A 20,024-nucleotide genomic window follows, 5' to 3' on the forward strand; every position below is an offset into this window, starting at 1 on the left:
AGAGAAATGCAAAAAAATAAGGTTTTTCGAATACCAGAATGACAACAACTGATTCTATGACGAAATTCGAATAGGAGGACAACAGTTTTCCTCTCATGGCACCATAACTTGTAATATTGTAGGGTAAGTACGATTACTATGTATTTGTCTTCAGTGCAATCAATGGATGTGATGAAAGCCTATAAGAATTTGCAGAAAAATTTTGAAACTTGGTTATCCTAAAGAAAAATATTTGGGCCACATTGTATTATTGTTTCATTTTGTCTTACTGTCAAAATATGGTTGGACAATTCCATTAAAAGAGTATTCAATACAATAACTAAACCATGAAACGTTTAATAAGAAAATGCAATCAACTGTTTCAGAGTTTGTCTCCAAGAGTTTGGCATGGACTATATATACTCAAGAAATCCGCTTGATGAAAAGGTCCTCAATATATAGAATATAAAATCTGGTTGGCAGGAATTTTAATCATCTACTAACCTAGGAGCTGATGAAACATGTAAAAGGACTTCAGTGGTTCATACCCTTTGAGGGACCTAGAAGGATTCAAAAAAAGGCAAACAGAAGGGGGAAAAAGCCTTCCTTCTCTTTTTCTTGGGTTGCGAACATAAGGCCCGCCGCAGAACCCCCATCGATATAAGGCCTGGCTACAAAATATCCTGCTAACAAAATGCCTGATGACAAAATCCCCAGGTGACAAAATACACAATGACTTTTCAGTTTTCTTGGGCTGAATCATGCTTTCACATATTTTACCATGTTACTATGGACAAAAACATCACTTTTTGTGAATTATTTTTCTGAAACCTAACCTAACCTGAATGGGCTGAAGCATCCTTTTACATTTTTAAAACATTTAGGAAAACAATTCAATAAATAATTGAAGTTGATGTTTTACTACAAATTTAAATATTATTAACAAAATACATTAATAGATAACTCAAGTTTAAGCAATTAATTGTTTTTTATTTTTGTTAACTTATTTTTTAAAAAGATACATGACAAGATAACTCAAATTTAAGGAAATAGAATGTTTTTCATTTTCGTTAACTTATTTTTAAACTTTTTCAAAACTTTACATTTGTAGCAACACCTTGTAAGTAGCTGGGGGGATTTTGTCACGGTGATTTTGTCCTGGGCCTTTTGTTGCTGGGAATTTTGTGAACTGACACCTTTCCCTCGACTTATCTCTCATCCTCAGGGGATCTTCTCCTGAGGATGCTTTTCGAAATGCTGGAAGAAAAGGACGAAATTACTAGACAGGAAGCACAAGAAGTCTTTCTTCGATTGCCAAATCCTGAAAATGACATACTACAGATGTATAGAAGTGTGACATTTGGACATCTGTCAGAAGTTCAGAGGAAATCAAATGGATGTCAGCTGGTACATCCAATAGATGGGCAATGGACATCATTTCAGTGGCTGGGAACCACAAAAGACTAAACCATAGGCTGGTCCTTATTTTTCAGAATTGAGAAAATTTATGTTTTCCTAATCTAAAAACAATCCAAATGAGGTTTATACTCATATGCTAAAATTTGGTAAATTTAAAATTACAGGAGCCTATGCCACAGGGGCAATTAGTACTGAGGAACTTCAATTGAGCTTTTTGGGACAAAAAGGCACTGTCCTTGCCGAAAAATGAAAGTGGAATCCTAAATTCCAAATTTCTGTTTGTTTTGACCTATCTCCAATCGTTTCAGAGATATCCACTGTCATAATGTGAGCCTCCCTTAGAGTGCTACCCCACACTGTGGCACTGCTGATATGGCCAGCAGAAACTTCCACTCAACCCCCTCCCTGCCCTTGGCAAAGTCTTTGCCCTCACAGGTAAATTAACATTCACGTGCTAAAGACTTGAACATGCTGTTCCTCTTGTTCCATTATTAATATTGGTAAAGCTTATAACATAACTTTTAATCTTTCCAACACCATCCTACATGCTGGGTACCACCCCTTTAACCTCAAGTTGAGTTGCAACATAAAAAGGAACAAACAGCTTATTTTGAGATAAAACACTTATTTCAGTTATTTGTAACCTTGAATCAAATGGATGACTAATAATACTGTGTAGAAGAAAAAATTTTCTATCATTTACAATGATTAACTCTTTAGCTGTGGGAGCGTCAACATTTTTCTGCCACTGTGTGCAAGACACAAGCGAGGAAGATATTTTTCTGTCGACCCCGGGCGTGTGTCTAGCAGGTAGTGCACCCTCAAGGACTGCCCACACTACCCCCTGACGACGGACTACAAATTTAATGTCCTTGGTAATTACGCAGTGATGGAAGAACCACCACCGATAGTATAAGAAAGAGAGACCAATGCTTTGAAAAGAGTTTCCCTGGCTAATAGACAACAGCAAGATAAATAAATTCCTAAGAAATGCAAGGATTTGTTGGAATTGTTTTCATCGTGAATGCGCCACGGAGAGCAGGGAGCTCTCTCTCACGAAGAAGAAGGGATAATCCCCGTAGCACTCCCATTGGTGAGGGTGTCCAGTCCTCGAAAGATGCCTTCGTGCTCTCTGCCACTAGGTTGGGACGAGTTCTAGCAACTGCAGAAAGGAGGGCAATAAAATCTTAAGGAAAGGCTGCCAGTGGTAAGAAAATCTGGTGGAACGTTAAAAAATGCTTTTCCCGCACTCACTAATGCGGACTGTTTAAAAACGTTTCCGCAGCCTGAGGGTTAATATTAAGATTTATCACAAAGTATCTCCTTAATCCATTAATTTAATTGGATTACAGGAATTTCATGCATACCTCGTCATTATCTTTGGGAGATGGTTCCTTCTTGGCCCCAATCAGCTTCCACTTGAGGTCTGTCACCATGGCTCCTGAGCTCTCGAATTCCATTTCCTTGCCATGGGAAGCAGTAGAGGATTGGGCCTGCAAGAGAATCTGCAAGCATCATCACTGATTCAGTGCGGGGCATGTCAATTGACGTGGTCCTGTCTAAGCCGAGATGCGGAGCACATCAATTGATGCGCTCTGCTGGTCGGGGCGAGCGCCCTTTCTCTGCTTCCATGCATGACTAATATCCACTTGCGTCTTCCCTTTACATGTATGGCCTTCAGCAAGCTTCCCTCTTTCTAAGAATGTGTGCCGTTTGTAAAAAGCAGTATTTGAATCTAAGTTATGGGGTGGAAACCTCCCTCTATTTTCCTTTCTTATTTTAATGGCCGATTCTGACGACTTTGATGAATTTCAGGCCTGCATTGAATATTTTAATTATTGAAAAACAGAAATATATAAATACTTTTGAGAATTTGTCATTGGAATAAAATTAAAGTTTGCTTTTTATGGATGTATTCTTCACACTACCCTGCAAGCTGCCTCAAGGAAATCCAAAAATGAATGAATACTTTTATTATGATTCAGGTAGAACCTGTGATAGATAATGAACACAAGACACATGTCTTGCTCCAACAAAATATTAAACAAATAAATAGCATTTTGACAAAAATATAACAGCAGAGATACAAAGAGTCATTGTTCAGCTTTCACGATTATTTATGACCATTGCAAGGCTTAACAAGCTGTTAATTTTCAGACAAAAACTGTGACATATTCAATACATAATAACAAAAAATATAGTTTCTACCAAAGATCATTATGGACACAATTTGTGTAAATTAATTTATAGGAAGTTTTGATAACATCATAAAATAAATGCGATAAATTAACCTAAGCCCTGGACTTGAAATAAGAGTAAAGCCTTTCTTTAAATGATTGAAGTGATTAAGTTGTTTTAATACATAGTGCAGCATACATAGCAGCCTCAAAGAAATCCATAAATAAATGAATACTTTTATTATGCTTCAGGTAGAACCTGTGATAGCTAATAAACACGAGATGCATATTATGCCCCAAAAAAAATATTAAACAAAAAAATAGCATTTTGACATTAATAAAACAGCAGCGATACAAAGTCATTGTTCAGCTTTCATGATTATTTAGGATCATTGCAAGGCTTAACAAGATGTAAACTTTCAGACAAAAACGGTGACATATTCAATATCAAATAACAAAAAAAATATAGGCTCTAACAAAGATAATTATGATCACACATTTGTGTAAATTAATTTATAGAAAGTCTTGATAGCATAGTAAAATAAATGTGATAAACTAACCTAAGCCCTGGATTTCAAATGGGAGTAAAGCCTTTCTTTAAATGATTAAAGTGAACAAGTTGTTTTAATACATAGCGGTAGAGATTTCTAGAATCTGGATGCTGTTAGCAGAACCGAATGTTAGCAATTTTAATCATTTAAAATTAGGTTTTTTGAATTTACCACTTCTCTACATACCTAATACCTCTTATTTGCACTGCAAAATCCTAGCAAAAGCCATGCAATGATCCCCTGAGCATTAGTTTACGGAGTTGTAAAACTCTAGATATAACCTCACTCATAATAAAAACTTGTAAGTGGGTAACACTATGCAGGAGATTCCAGAGCCCATAGGTAATGAAATAGATTTATGAAATGTAAAAATGGTCTAAAAAGGAGAACTTTAGTTTATTGCAGGTTATAATTCAGTTAAATAACATCAAACGCATTGGTTAGTTAAATAACTAGGGCAGTTGAGATATAACGGAAGGACATTCTAAGTTTACGAAAAAGAGAAATCCGTAGATTAACTCCTTATTAGACAAGAGTTAAATAACTTCAATGGGGAAATGTGAAGAGTTGTTTTACTTTAGATGCACAGTCAATAAATGGTGCATCCTAGAGATGTAGTTACATCCACTGACTGAATACAAATTCTATAATGTCTGTTACAGTAAAACACCATCAGTTCGACTGAAAATAACTGAATCCTTCACAATTTATTTGCTCAAGAGTTATCAGACAGTGCTTTCGAATGCATGATATCAACATGGTGGGATTGCAATACATCTGTGATAAAATATAAATAACAAATTATAATTAACACATTTAAATATACAGCTCCACTATCAACCAAAGTTTCAACACTCTACGTCATTTTCAAGGTCTCATATCCTTACAGTGAGACAAATTATACAGTATTGAGATTAGCTATTAGTGATGCATGATGGGAGAAAGAAACAGTCAGTATAATAGCATGGACACAAAGAGCATTCTACAAAAAAGAATATAATCACAGCTGAGAATACAAATCCAGAAGTAATGAAACGATGCACCACACACAACATATGGAGCAAATTTATAAATGACAGCAAGGCTTCAAAATTGACAGCTACAGAAAAGTAAAGAGAGGAAGCTTTCAAAATGTGTTGCTCCTGAAGAATGTTGAAGATAAAAGGGGTAGTCAGAGTAAGTACCAAGGAAGAGCAGAGAATAGGAGATAAAGGAATTCTCTTAAAAATGATGACCTGATAAAGATAATCAGAAAAAGAAAAGGACACGTGTGCTGTAAGAGGGGAAAGTAATGCTTCTGAATGTGTTTCATGCATCAGATAATTAAGAATGTAAAAGAGAAGAAGACCGTATAAATGAAAAAAAGAAGAGATAGCTGAGAGCAATGGAGGGCTATATAAAACCAATTTTAGAATTGCTGACTTATGATGGCAATAAAGTTTAGATGCAGTTTTAGTTAAACTTACAATAAATAGTTCATAAATAGTATTACCTGATCAGAGGATGCTTCATTCGCCAGTTTGCTTGAGGTGCCATCAGTAAAATCATTGTCCATACATCCACCTTCATTATCACTGATCTGATCTTCTTTAACATGAGATGACCTGTATATTCCCAAATCACCCTAAAGGAAAGAGAAACACTCATAGATAAACATTTTAATCAATTGTTACAATCAGTTGTGTAACTATGGGGGTATAAGGGGGATAGATCCCCAAAAAGCCTCAGATAAATAAAAAAATATTGAAAACTATTGTCTAGTTTTGACATATAATAACTGCATCTGCTTAAAGTTAAATTTTAAGTGCCTAAATCATGTAAAATGTATTCACAGGCATGGCATTTTCAAAAATTTCCCGGGACCCCCATTGCCTAGGGGGGTTCACACCCCAGACCCCTTCATCCATCCCAAAGCATATACCTAGTTCCACCATTGGTTAAAAGAAACAAAATTGATCATGCACAAAACTTGAATTACAGGATTTCAGTATAAATTAAATAATCCCTCGTGAACAATTCTGGCGCCTCTGTAGAAAACAATAACTTAACCAACAAGATTTGGCCAATGAAGTTATTCTTCCTTCTCATTTAACTGAATAACTTGTACCTGATAAGTGGAACTTATATCATTATTATATATACACAAGGAAAAGGAGAAGAAACAAAATCCCATTAGAATAGAAAGGGAAGTTATGCAATCTATTTGTTATAATGGCAATTGTAAATTGGGCACAATTAGTCTTTCTTTATGATGTTTTGAATACAAAAGTGTAACAGTGATTTTTTGAATGTTATTTCATAATTAAGTGTGTTTCTATGCCCTAAGGTAACACGAAACCAAATAAATAGAGTGTTATAAGCTCAACATTCCCTCCATTGGATGGGACGTTAACCCGTGGTCCCCCTCGTGCATTTTGTTAAGAGCAGGCTAATGCCGATGCCAGGTTTCTCTCCACCCTTCCTCACCTATCTATCCCACATAGCACAAATGACCTAAGCTGTAGGTCGCCTCCTCCAAATATCATTCTGCAATTAATCAAGATTATTAATTAATAGCCAGCCATCCGAAGATTGATATGTCGTAGCTCACCACTCACCTCTACTGTCAGCAATAGGGTGGTTTCCTATTATTTTTTAATCACCAAAATCGAAAGATTATTTCTCCTGGAGTACGTATTTCACTCTTTTAGATTTTTTAATGACGATATCTATTTTTTGCGATGAAATGAAAAGTGAAAATATTTGAGTGAGCAAAAAAGCGACGGCTAAGTATGAATTCAGGGAAATCTCTCCGTGTGACGTATTTCTGGTTCCCGCTGCCGCCCTGTGAGGTGACCTTGAGGCAAGGCTTAGCACTGATATGACGCAGGCTGCTAGCAGGTAGCTGAGTACCCTGCTGGCTGGTAGCGCTTGGCTTAAATAATGATTATTATTACCTTATCAAATGAAGAAAACTTTCCGACCTTAGCCAGTTTTAATAAGTGATTATTAAGACATGTTTCCCTGAGCGCTTTGCCTCATACATGCATTGGTAATCTCAGACGATGTAAAACTCCCAATACTCGTATAGAAACTAGGTCCCTCTGAGGTCACGTGGAGTGGCATCGCATGGGTGCCAATCTGGCCTTTTTCAAATGCAGTTAAAATAGACTATTGCCATTTTTCAGAACTGGGATTTCTAAAACCAAATATTTTGTATATTAAGAATACACTAATGGTCGGTAACGAATCACAATCAATGCCTTTCCTTTTCTTTGATGAAGGAAACTACACAATTCTTTCATCACTCATATTAATCCACTGTTTTCTATTCCTTATCACGGATTCTATACATCTCATTAGAGGCTTTCAACTTTTCTTAAGATCCAGAAATTACTCACATGATATTTCACAATTTCAATTTGATGTTTCCACCTTTGAATACCAATTAGTAGACACGTCCGCAAGGTTCACAAATTTGAGACATGTGCCATCTACATGCTCGATTAAATAACAAATGAGAAATGAATTTCAACAAAGAGGGTACAATTTGGGGGCATGAAGGGGGAAATTGATTTGTACCTCTCGAAAATCTCATGAAATATATGATGTATGAATTAAATCAAGTGAGGGAAAATGTTTCCAGTTCCTGCTGAAAGGTGTGGCGGAAATTCCACAACAGAATGAATTTGTATATTACCATAACTGTGCTAAAATAGCCAAGAGAGCACTTACCAAATCATCAGTGGCCAATGGGTCTGGGGCATTATCTGAGTTTTCAGCTGTATTAGGTGTGTACATCACAGGATAATTCCCTTCACCAAGTTGGTCTTTGTTCTCCCCTTTCATGTTAAACTTGAAGAGAATAATAGATGTCACCCAATAAATACAAAATAATAATAACGATAGCGTATGTTTATTAATAATTAGGGATGGTCGGATCGGATACCTCAGATCCAAATATCCACGGATTGCCCTTCATCGGATACATCGGATCCAAAGTCACAGAAGACATCGGATCTGGATCCGAAATTTTAATTAATAGCTTCAGTGAATGCAATGCCCCAATAAGGGTGGAAAGAGTTCCAATTCTATCATCAAATGCACCGTCCCATGGGATACTTGTCCTACTCATGAACTGTATTATTTGAAAGCTCTCGCACAGGTTACATTGGAGAATTACAGCCGTGGAAAATAGAAAAGGCAAAATAGGACTGGCACTGGGTGTGACCCTTCCCAAGAGATTGAACAATCATCGGGGGAATTTCAGCGTCAGGAACTTGAAAATGCATTTAGATCCGAAAATATCCGATCTGAAAAATCCGGCTCCGAAAATCAAGGATCCAATCTGAATCCTGTTTCGAGAAAAATCCTGGATCTTTCCATCCCTAATAATAATAATAACAATTTTAATTATGATAATTATAATCCCTATAATAATAAAAACTCTTTTCTTAAAACCATTCATGCAGGCCAATATACTCATGAGATTCTTGCGACTCACAGATCAAACTCCTGAATATTAACATTCAGCTACTGCAATATTTAACCATCCTTTCTCTTATTATGCCTTTTACTCCCTCATTCACATTTACAAGATCATGAACATTACAGAGATTTCCAAATGAAATTAGATTTTCATAATTTGGACACAGTGTAATCCTAAAGGTGTCTATTCATGATCTAAAGAATAACTTTTGTTTTGTTTCCAATAATTGCAAGGACAGTTTCTTCAACTGAGTCCAGAAAATACTCGACTTGAGTGTTTCATCTTGCCACCTCGTAGCAGCGTTCTCTGAGCCTTGTTCTGGGACGAATAGGAAGTTAGCATAGCAATGAACATACGCTAACAACCTAGGCGGGGACACACGTAGGAATCTAAAATATTGAGCACAAAAGCCTTAACTCATTAATAATTCATTAATTAACAAAATTATAAAGCATTTGCAGATTAACGGAATGACTAAGGAAATCATCGACATATATTGCAATGTGTTCCAGCGAATGCTATCAACAAAAGCTATTGACCACGAAGAAAAAGATGTACTTATTGCTCATTCTCATCCAGTATTAAGCACTTATAGTTTATGCTGCAGAAGCAACGGTCCTGATTTGACATGTATTGCATTAAAATTCTCAAAAATAAAAAAGAATTGTACTACTTTTTCTGCGTGCTGAAGACCAGAAATCCAGAAACCCTTTGGTCCCAAGATTTCCGGATTTGAAGTCCTCAACTGTATTTACCGCAACGACTGACATTCAGCCGACGAATTTGTACAACTGAAGGCCTTTCAACTCTATACGTATATGAGAATAAAACTTACCATCATATTGTCCAAGGGTGGTTCACACTCTGGCACAGGAATATATATTTCAGTCACTTGAACTGTGCACGGGATCTGTGAAGTATCTTCGGATGCATCTCGAATACAGTCCTTTGTCTCTGAAGAAGATCCTGGCTCATCTTTAGCATCACCCTCTCCTTTGATACTCTGCTGAGAAAGTTACACTATCAAACAAATGAACTCCATTTAAATCAACAAGTAAGGGAGGCTCCTAATCTTAATTAAACAGGGGGTTTAACATCTTAGGCCAATTTCTCATGGATGCAGACGGTCTGCCATATTCATGCAGATAAGGTTCTGTCCATCCACGTGGCCACTTTGCCCCCGGATCATCCACTCGTGTACAGGGCACAGAGACAGGTTTGTGCTTACACATAAACGCTGACGGCTGACGTGGACCAAGCAGATTTGTCAATGGAAATAGGGTGATAAACTTGGGTGATAGGGTGAAATAGCTTGGAGATAACAGTGCGAGCGTGTCTTTTTACCTTGTATGTATAGTGAAAGTGGACATACGAAAATAATTGAAAAACTTTCATTTCAACGAACTTCAGGAAATGTGGTCACGAAAGCAACTTTTAATTTTCTCTTTGCCACAAAGGGTGAACCCTAAACCTCCTTAGAGGGCGACTTTTCTTCCGTTTTTTCTAACATGGTTCACAGCAATTTTGCTTGAAAAGCACTTGGCAACATGATGTTCTTCTACCTAGGCGAGCTGCACCAGCTGATATTACTCCAGACAAGGACAGATTTTGTCCGCAACCTTCATCCGCTCTACGTGTGCTCCACACATGTAGTGCGGACCATCTGCATCCATGTGAAACAGGCCTTAACTATGCTAATGTTAAATTGGAGTGGTGCCTGAATGTCTGTAATCACGTCACTCAAAAACTACAGACCAGACTACTAGGAAATTTGGCAGTCATTGGTACACTGAGTTCACTCGCAGGCTATATTAAATTATCCTTAGAGCCATGGAAGGCCTTGTGAAGGCCATGTGACCTTGTCAAGTGACAAAAGGTACACCAGTTGTGGAAGTAAAAAGCCAGAATTTCCCTATAGATGGTGTTTGCTATCAGCTTAAAGATTGTGAAATCACCTCTGCAACGCCATCATCTCCCAGGAAACTGACAAAGTTAGTCAACATAGGCAGATTCGGGGCGGGCCCATGCTCCCCTTATATATACACTTGAAAAATAGACAAGATTTTTAATAAAGTTATGATTACGTTCATTTGATTTTGTATATGAAGGGGCCTCAATCGTTTAATTTTATATCAACATTTAATAATAAATTTCATATTAATAAAGAGAATATTTTCCAAAGTATTTTTTTTTAATTTTTATCTCAAATATGAGATGACCAGTCAGCCCCTGTGAACCTTCCCAGGAAAAATCCTCATTCTACCTGTTTGTCAACAAGGAATAACCTAAATTTAACATATTGGCATATTTTTCTATTGGTTCGTTACATAATACATGACAGCCCTGGAAGAGTGGGGGTGCTGTGCAGAAATTTCTTGATTCACATTTGAGATTGAGGGTTGCCATTTTTATGCAATGCACTTCAGTGAATGCCAATGTTATTTTCTCAAACTTTACAGGTTGCGCAGAAAAAGCATCACGGCTTTCTTCCAGACATCAGCTTTGTGACAAATAAAATCTTCCAGTTCCAAAATCGTTAGAAATATTTTTTTAATGTGGTATAAACAATCTCGACCACCTACTTATTCTGGAAGTAGAGGCTGACAAAAAAGCCAATCCTGGTAGTTAAGGAGGAAGCGATTAGTCATGGGAAGTGATGGTATGTGAAATCTTTACATGCAAGCATCTCTTGAACCAGGGCCTACCTGGAAGAAAGCGGTGAAACTTTATCTATAATACCTATATAGTTTCAGAAAATAACATCGGCATTCAGATTTCGAACATCACTCTCGCGATGTCTCCTTGTAAGTTGTCATATTCATAAGGCCAATATCACTAAGTTATTCTTTTTCAGCAGTGGTGCCTTAGAATATTAACCATTGATGTGCAATATGTGTTAGATTTATTTCTTTTATTACTGAACTCTTAAATATATATTCAAATATTAACTCTGGAATAGAATATGGGGTCATATATTTACACAGCAAGAAAAAACTGAAAATCATCTTCTATTCCATAACTATTTCATCAAATTCAATTTTTTAATTGCCCTGATACTATTATCTCTAAAATGGCCAAAACTAGTAATGCAGAAATTATCTACAAACACAAATATGAGAGAAAAATAATAACTTACTTGAAGAAAGAGAAATCTTTAATGAGATTCCAAAAAATAAAAACCTAACAACAGCACTTCAAGAGAAGTAAATACTTCAAACAATTTTTTTTTTAAGAAATGAACATAGATTTTAAAACAAAATGGAGATTAATGGCACTCCCCCTGACCTTACTGGTTTTGTTGAATATCATAAGCCTGATATATCTTTGAGGCAAGTGGCAATGTTTCAGATTTATTAAAACAACTTTTGTGTGTTTATATGTAAAATACTTTTCTTTAAATCATGTTTTGATGTATTAAATTCTACATGTAAATTTAGGTTTCATTATTTCCAAAAGTGTTTTTTTTTAAGTATCGAAAGTTTAGCTATAAAGATTAGAGTGCTATCGTTCTTGGTCAGTGCAAATTTTGCTTTAAAATCTATTTTATTTTCTTTACCAGTTACCAAGTTTACACAAATCCAAAGCTAGACCTCAAAATCACCTCCTTTGACTAATCTATTTCATAAAACCTGATTTTTTTTGCAAATGACACTGACATTATTTTACTTAAAACATAAAAAATCCTTAACACAAAAATCATGTGCAAATGTATATGTGATGGTAGAAGCAGTAAATAACTCAAACAAAAAAATCTGTACTGACCCGCATAGCACAAAATATCTACCAGAACTCTAAAGCATGTCATCACAGATTTAGATATTCTAAATAACTACAACATATCTAGAATATGACCTCAATATCTTGGACATTTTAAACATACGCTAGATATCTAGAATGTCCTTTTAGAGTGACGAATCACAGTGGGCTGAAATCGAAAAAAGCTGGCCAAAAATCAAAATATCGACTTTTTCATTTTGCAACGGAAGCAGTGTATTATCATTTTAAAATGCCCAGGGTAAGTAAAACTGGAGTTCATATTTTTTCAAAATAATTTGCCTAGTATTTATAGCTGCCAAAAAATCAGTAAAAATCTACAAAATCTTCAGAGTGCTATTTTTAAGAACAAGTTCAGTGTTTGTTACCCATGCAATGAAATAAAATTAAAATTCGGAAGTTTGAAGATATCCATTGATAATGCTAACAGTTAACTAATTAAAATAGAAATTTTGTATGAGTCATTTGTTTTTTATTAACTTTATTTTTTGTTTATAATATCACCATTATTCTTCTATTTTTCACCTAATACTAAGATGAAAATAGTAACCACCACTTGCCGATCCTGAGATAGTAACACGAGGAGTTAGACTGAAGTCTATATTAATAGAAAGAAAAGAAAAATCTTGCTCCAACTTGCTCCTCTCCAATTCTTTTGAGGCAAAACAAAATGATGTAAGGCAATTGTCACCCCCAGTGACCAGCAATAGTAGGCACTCAGGAACTTAGTGTGCCAAGCATAGCAGTCCCTTTGAAAGAATAGATTTTCCTTAAATTTTGAGTGCATTGCATATAACTACTTGTGATTTGCGGTGTATGTATGGTATGTAACCTCTTATAATGGTTTACCCCTGATTCTTTCTGTGCAAGCTGAGAGCGTATGGCAATAAACCTAAACGTACACGGTATGCTTGCTCCCCAACCCCTTGGTCCTTGGCGACTACCCCTTTATGCACCAAGACTTTTTTTAATATGAACATGTGCAAATGTTTCCATTCTACAAATTGTGATTTCCCAAAATATGCCGTCTATGCGGTAGGCATGCTCATGTGTAACCAAGAGCACAACATTAGTCTGCCTTCAGTAATCCTCGTTGAAGTGGAAGCAGAAGGACCTTCACAGAGAAGTTGCCAAGTTACGAACACAAGGAATGTGACTCGCCAAGATTAATATAGGGTGATATTGGCAAAGTTGGGGGTTAGAGGGGGTCTATAAAGCAGAAGAAATCATTCGTGTTAGAGTTTTAATGCAAAAAAACCCTTATTTTGGAAGGATTTGAGTAATTAAAAACATAGTTTGCAGACTTTATTAAAAAAATGTTTTTAATAAAGGCTGCAAAATAAAATGTTCTTGTAATTAAACACTTCTCAGTAATTTTGAGACGTGTAACAATAGTACTTTGAGTAAATGATATGCTTTACTCAGCTCATTGCCTTAAAATTACTAAACTGTATGTAAAACCTTATCCATGGTATCACATGCCACCAACTACTCACAAAGTTTTAATACATAGGGTGGATATTGTGAAAAATGCCATACTTCCAATTGGGCAGCTTTTTGAAGAGGCATTAGAAGCCCACCGTAATGATATAAGAAGATATCGTGAAAAACACAGCGGGAAAGTTTCTAGGATTGCCACGAACCATGACCTTTTCCATTTGCTTCTCCTTACATCAGATCCTTTTTATTTATTGCTCTGTGGGGGTTCCCCGTTAAGTAAAATAATTATCAGACTAGGTGAAAAATCTTCATTAATATTGAAAATATTTTAGAATATGAGAAATCTTCATTTTCTGACTCAGAATGGGATATAAATTGGCACGTCTTAATTTTTGAGAAAGTAGCAATAAATATATTTGTAAATGGCATTCTTCCTTCCTATAACTCTTCAGTGACCAATATTTATAGTTTAAAAGGCTCAATAGCAATTTTCGACCATCACTTACCTTATGAAAAGCTATTGGATAGCTAAATTGCTGTTAACAATGGAAGAAATACTATCTTTCCCTTGATACTCCCGCATCAAATTTTCGAGTCACCCCTAGCAACTAGGGTTCCCGCATCACTTTTACCTATTTATAATTTTATTGCCCTCCAAAAATAATTTTATAGACTACATTATCCTAAATAAATTTCATTGTATCCTTAAAATATACAATGCGCAAAAAGTTTCATTTATTCAGCAATATTTAAGCCTACAGCGATTTTTGGCCAGCTTTTTTTTTTATTTCAGGCCACTGACATGAGGCCAACCATGACCCTGGCCACAGACTGTTATAGTATGCGTTCAATGCAAATAGCAAAAAAAACTTCTGAATCCAGGAAAATAGTACAACTGCTACGCTTCTAATTTTTTTTTGATGGATATATGAAGTCATTGTACATACATGAACCAAAAAATCAAAGGCAAATTTTCTGGCAAATATTTATAAGAGCGATTCAAAATTATGAACACACATCTTTTAATATCTAGTAGATACCAATCTAGAATATGTCTATCCTATGAAAGTACAGCTGTTTCTTAGCCTTATAAAGTGCCGACAATTTAGATACTGAGAGTAATTTAAAGAAATGATACATACCAGAGAAAAAATTTTCTGTGACAAAATGGTACGCATTGACAATTTATTCTTATATAATTAACCCTTTCACTCTCAACATTAAGTGAAGCTGCCTTGGAATCTTCATACGCATAAGACCCAACGTCGACTATAGCTGTCGTGATTTTTTCATCAAAAACGACCGGACGCTGGCTCTAGCAGATACATGGGGAAGGGCTTTAATAATTTATAAAATTATTTGCTTGAAAATATATTTTCATTTCAATTACATATCTCATACTGAGTAATATCATTTTTCGTGGGATTGAAAAAAAATATTTGTTGAAAACTTTCATTTATATCCAGTCCTGATATTCCGTAAAGACTTTTACAATTTCTACTTCTAGGGGGGTAGCTGCCCCCTTTGGTCCCCCACTGGGCATGCCCATAGGAAGTGTAGTAACCGCTTAGGTAGTATTGTCCAATGCATTTGGGCCCGGCCCGAGACCCAGCTTAGCGGGAACTTAGGGCCACTCCTCAGCAATTAAGCCCGACCCTCCCAATGCATTTATGACCAAGCAGCAATTCATTGCTGACTGAATAAATTGTCAATGGTTTTTGCAATGATTTATTTTGTAGAATTAGGTATGCTAAAATTTTGTTTGAAAATTGCTTATGCACAGAACAAAACCAAGAATTCATTTCAAAGTATTAAAAAATTGTAGTATGCAACAAAATATATCAATGAAAAAAACCAATGACAATACATAACCACTTTGCAACGGTGAGGATGATTACAAATGAGTGGGAGGGTTGGGCTTAATTGCTGAGGAGTGGGTCTCAAAGCCTGCTAACACAATACATCACCTCGTACGGGTTAATGCCTATATGTATGAATGCGAGAATGAACGCCAAAATGCACCGTGTAGCCACCCCACTTGGGCAAATGCATGCAAAGACAAAAAGAACCTGTTATTATTTGGTTCATGCATTTGTACATGTACTGTTACGGTACACCAAAATCATTCATGCAAACGCACATTTACCTGTATGTGTTAATGTATTGTGTAACCAGACCTTCAGGCCAGGCCTGAATGTATCTAACAATTGCTACCTCGACAGTCACCTCCCTTCACATGTGTCAGCCACAGTCGACATCCAGTTGTTAGCGTTGAAAAATCCGACGTCCAGCACGAAAGAAGTAAACTTCATCACTTTTGCATTTATTGTAATACCCCTCATCTGTTCATATAAATTGCCATGAAAATGGACATTAAATTTCTGGAACGTCAGCTACTATGTTTAAAATACAAATGACCTAAAATTCGCGAGATCATAGTTCAAGATAAACAAGAGGTCCAGATCAAAAGATATGTTCTAAGATGTTTAGGTGCACTTCAGGCCATGCTTGACAACTGATAAACAAAATCATCTCCAGGTCGGTCACAGTTCATTATTTGGCAGCCAATAGTAAATGCTTGTTCAATTTTATATGCTGCGGTGACCAAATAGAATATTTTAAAAGGAAGTGTGGTATACATGTAATGGCCTAGTGGGTACATTGCTTACATCACTTGATCAATGGTGAACTTCCTCACTTTACCAGAAAGATTGTTTAGTGCACACGAAATTGTACCAGAAGACACCACGTCTTCAGTCCTTGCCGCTAAAACGCCTACTGCATCATAACAAGAACCTTGCCAAGGCTTCACAGATTGGGATAATTACAGATTGTAGGAAATTGGACGGTTTTTTTAAGAACTCCGCCCATAAAATAAGAGGGTCTTTCATGTCCCCTAATGTTTTCGATTGACAAAAGGAAGGACCTAATTAACTTCGGATCACTCATAGAAGTGCCTTTATAGTTTATGTTGGATTTAGTGGCCTTATGAAGTCATACAACATTATGCCTCCGCACTAGGGTCATCCATTTCAATATTGAATCAATCGTTTCAAATTCATGCTATACATCTATTAGGATCCGCAAATAATAATCTTCCTATATTTCTTACTGCCGTCAACACAAACCAAATATTGCCACTTCTAACTCTCCGAAGCTTATCTTTGCACCGGTCTTCTATTGAGAAAATATGAAAACTACTCACCCAGCAGTTATTTCTCGGCGATATTTTCCTCAGTTCTGTGTCCGATTCTAAGCAAATCTTTTTGAAAATACTGAAATCCTTGAGCTTTTTCAAACAAAGTGAACAAATGGTGGTGGGAAGGCCATCTCCCTCATCAACCTAAGAAAGCAATCAAGCAATATGTTAATAATTGCCTTGAGATATACGGACATAAAAGAAATAAAGCAAACATTACGAAAACGAGAAATCTAAAAGAGGGAACGTGGCACTTACTTGTAAACCGACTAAATCATGTAGGGCATGCTTCACACTTATTTCGTATTCTACATTTGAAGTGAATAAGTTGCAAAAATAATAATGATTCTTCCTACAAAGTCTGCAAAAGTCACTCTCTGAATTCCTTTCTGTCGAATCCGTGAAAATCCCGATGGTACGACTCATTTCTTCACTTCAATATTTCATTCAATCTTTAAATCGGCTCAATCATCCACTCAACACTAACAGAGATCTCAAAGTCTCACAAGAAAACTATATACACTTTGATGATGTGTGAAAGTGAAAACACAAAGGAATAATCTAGGAAATATCCAAAAATAGCTAAAATTAATAAATCAATTCAAAGATAAATGACATCACAATAGCATAGTTTGATATTTCAACAATTTTAATGCTCGTTCAATACGTTAACGAACTTTGTTAATATGGGACGATAGGGGACAATGAGAGAAGAGATGAGTGTAGAAAAGTTTTTAGTTATTATTTTTCCCGTCTAAGACACTGCTTTAGAGCAGGCTAACTATTTGCGTTTTAAGAGTAATTACTTTCTACCTCACTATAAATGGAATTTTCACAGTAAATTATAAATTTTGCTCAGATTAGTGGCAGAGCAAAAATTACTTTCAGCGAAAATTTAATACTTCTGTCAGAAATGGAACTAGAGCGCAATTTCAGCCGCCACGCAGGAGCAGTGACTTCATGGACTTTTCAATGGGCAATTGCGGTCTTGCGGAAACAAAGAGGTTAAACAAAACTTTATTATAATGCATAGAAAATGTTTGCAAGATAGCCATATTAGCACTCATGCAATTAAGATCAAGAATATATAAGTCATCGATCTACGTCATTTGTCGACAGTAGGCCTGTTGTACACGTATAATCATTCAGCGGTGATATACGTAACTACATACCTCGAATTTAAACCAATCTTTGCTTGCCTTATCTTATATAAACATGTGAACTAAAGATTTGATTTCCTGCATGGTGTAATGTATTAATCAAGATTTCCTGCAATGGAGTCTGGTGGAGTCTACGAAAAACTTTGACTCTTTCTTCCGATCTGTTCAAATCTGATACTGTCCATCTACATAATCTGCTGTTCATACCTGAGTCAACCTTAATGATATCTATCAGTTTTGAGTGGATGATTGAGCCGATTTAAAGATTGAATGAAATATTGAAGTGAAGAAATGAGTCGTACCATCGGGATTTTCACGGATTCGACAGAAAGGAATTCAGAGAGTGACTTTTGCAGACTTTGTAGGAAGAATCATTATTATTATTGCAACTTATTCGCTTCAAATTTAGAATACGAAATAAGTGTGAAGCATGCCCTACATGATTTAGTCGGTTTACAAGTAAGTGCCACGTTTCATCTTTTAGATTTCTCGTTTTCGTAATGTTTGCTTTATTTCTTATATGCCCGTATATTTCAAGATAATTATTAACGTATTGCTTGATTGCTTTCTTAGGTTGATGAGGGAGATGGCTTTCCCACCACCATTTGTTCACTTTGTTTGAAAAAGCTCAAGGATTTCAGTATTTTCAAAAAGATATGCTTAGAATCGGACACAGAACTGAGGAAAATATCACCGAGAGATAACTGCGGGGTGAGTAGATATCGTATTTTCCCAATAGAAGACCGGTGCAATGATAAGCTTCGGAGAGTTAGAAGTGACAATATTTGGTTAGGGTTGACGGCAGTAAGAAATATAGGAAGATTATTATTTGCGGATCCTAATAGATTTGTTGGAATCCGTGTGGCAAAAGGGCCACTCCTCTGCATGTGGATGGTCCGCACTCTTATGTAAGCTTCCATTAACGTCAAGGGAACCTTATCCGTGCATGTAGCGTGGACCGTCCGCATCCATGAGAAATGAGCGGAAGACATTAAACCCAATGTTTAATTAAGATTAGGAGCTTCCCTTATTTGTTGAATCAGATGGAGTTCATTTGTTTAATAGTGTATATTTCTCTGCAGAGTATCAAAGGAGAGGGTGCAGCTAAAGATGAGCCAGGATCTTCTTCAGAGACAAAGGACTGTATTCGAGATGCATCCGAAGATACGTCACAGATCCCATGCTCAGTTCAAGTGACTGAAATATATATCCCTGTGCCAGAGTGCGAACCACCCTTGGACAATATGATGGTAAGTTTTATTCTCATATACGTATTGTGTTGAAAGGCCTTCAGTTGTACAAATTCCTCGGTTGAATGTCAGTCGTTGCTGTAAATACACTTGAGGACCTCAAATCCGGAAATCTTGGGACCAAAGGGTTTCTGGATTGCTAGTTTTCAGTTCACAGAAAAATCACTTATTTTTTTTGGGGGAATTTTAATGCAATATATGTCAAATCAGGACCGTTGCTTCTGCAGCATAAACTATAAGTGCTTAATACTGGATGAGAATGAGCAATAAGTACATCTTTTTCTTCGTGGTCAATAGCTTTCGTCGATAGCATTCGCTGGAACACATTGCGATAATTGTCGATGATTTCCTTAGTCATTCAGTAAATCTGCAAATGCTTTAATATTTTGTTACCTAATGAATTTATAAATGCATTGAGGCTCTTGCTTTCAATATTTGAGATCCTTACTTGTGTCCCCGCCTAGGTTGTTAGCATATGTTCATTGCGTGTGCTAACTTCCTACTCTTCCCAGAACAAGGCTTAGAGAGTGGTGCTACGAAGTGGCAAGTGGAAACACATCAAGTCGAGTATTTTGTGGACTCAGTCAAAAAAACTGTCCGTGCTATT

General features: G+C 36.3%; 2 protein-coding genes across 4 annotated transcripts in view; one reads left to right on the top strand and one right to left on the bottom strand.

The window, feature by feature from the left end:
- Positions 1-17,594, bottom strand: part of LOC124172155 (zinc finger protein 250-like) — a 30,422-nt gene extending 12,828 nt beyond the window's left edge. Inside the window, exons 1-6 of one of the 2 annotated variants that reach the window (XM_046551570.1) lie at positions 17,266-17,594; positions 17,014-17,151; positions 9,430-9,600; positions 7,841-7,960; positions 5,619-5,750; positions 2,766-2,891 (exon numbers count right to left, since the gene is read on the bottom strand). In XM_046551570.1, the coding sequence (XP_046407526.1) occupies positions 2,766-2,891; positions 5,619-5,750; positions 7,841-7,960; positions 9,430-9,600; positions 17,014-17,151; positions 17,266-17,433 (855 nt within the window). In that variant the 5' untranslated portion in view covers positions 17,434-17,594. Of the gene's footprint in view, positions 1-2,765; positions 2,904-5,618; positions 5,751-7,840; positions 7,961-9,429; positions 9,601-17,013; positions 17,152-17,265 lie in introns of both variants that reach the window. The other variant, XM_046551569.1, reaches the window with a different exon arrangement.
- LOC124172154 (zinc finger protein 271-like) overlaps positions 1-20,024 on the top strand; it is a 112,625-nt gene that overhangs the window by 64,118 nt on the left and 28,483 nt on the right. The window contains exons 1-3 of one of the 2 annotated variants that reach the window (XM_046551567.1): positions 18,251-18,626; positions 18,741-18,878; positions 19,250-19,417. The exons of the other annotated variant lie outside the window; for it this stretch is intronic. Coding sequence (XP_046407523.1) covers positions 18,459-18,626; positions 18,741-18,878; positions 19,250-19,417 — 474 coding nt within the window. The 5' untranslated portion in view covers positions 18,251-18,458. Of the gene's footprint in view, positions 1-18,250; positions 18,627-18,740; positions 18,879-19,249; positions 19,418-20,024 lie in introns of those variants that run through there. 2 annotated transcript variants of the gene reach the window in all.

Source organism: Ischnura elegans, assembly GCF_921293095.1.
Source record: "Ischnura elegans chromosome 13 unlocalized genomic scaffold, ioIscEleg1.1 SUPER_13_unloc_1, whole genome shotgun sequence".
Classification (NCBI taxonomy): Eukaryota; Metazoa; Arthropoda; class Insecta; order Odonata; family Coenagrionidae; genus Ischnura; species Ischnura elegans.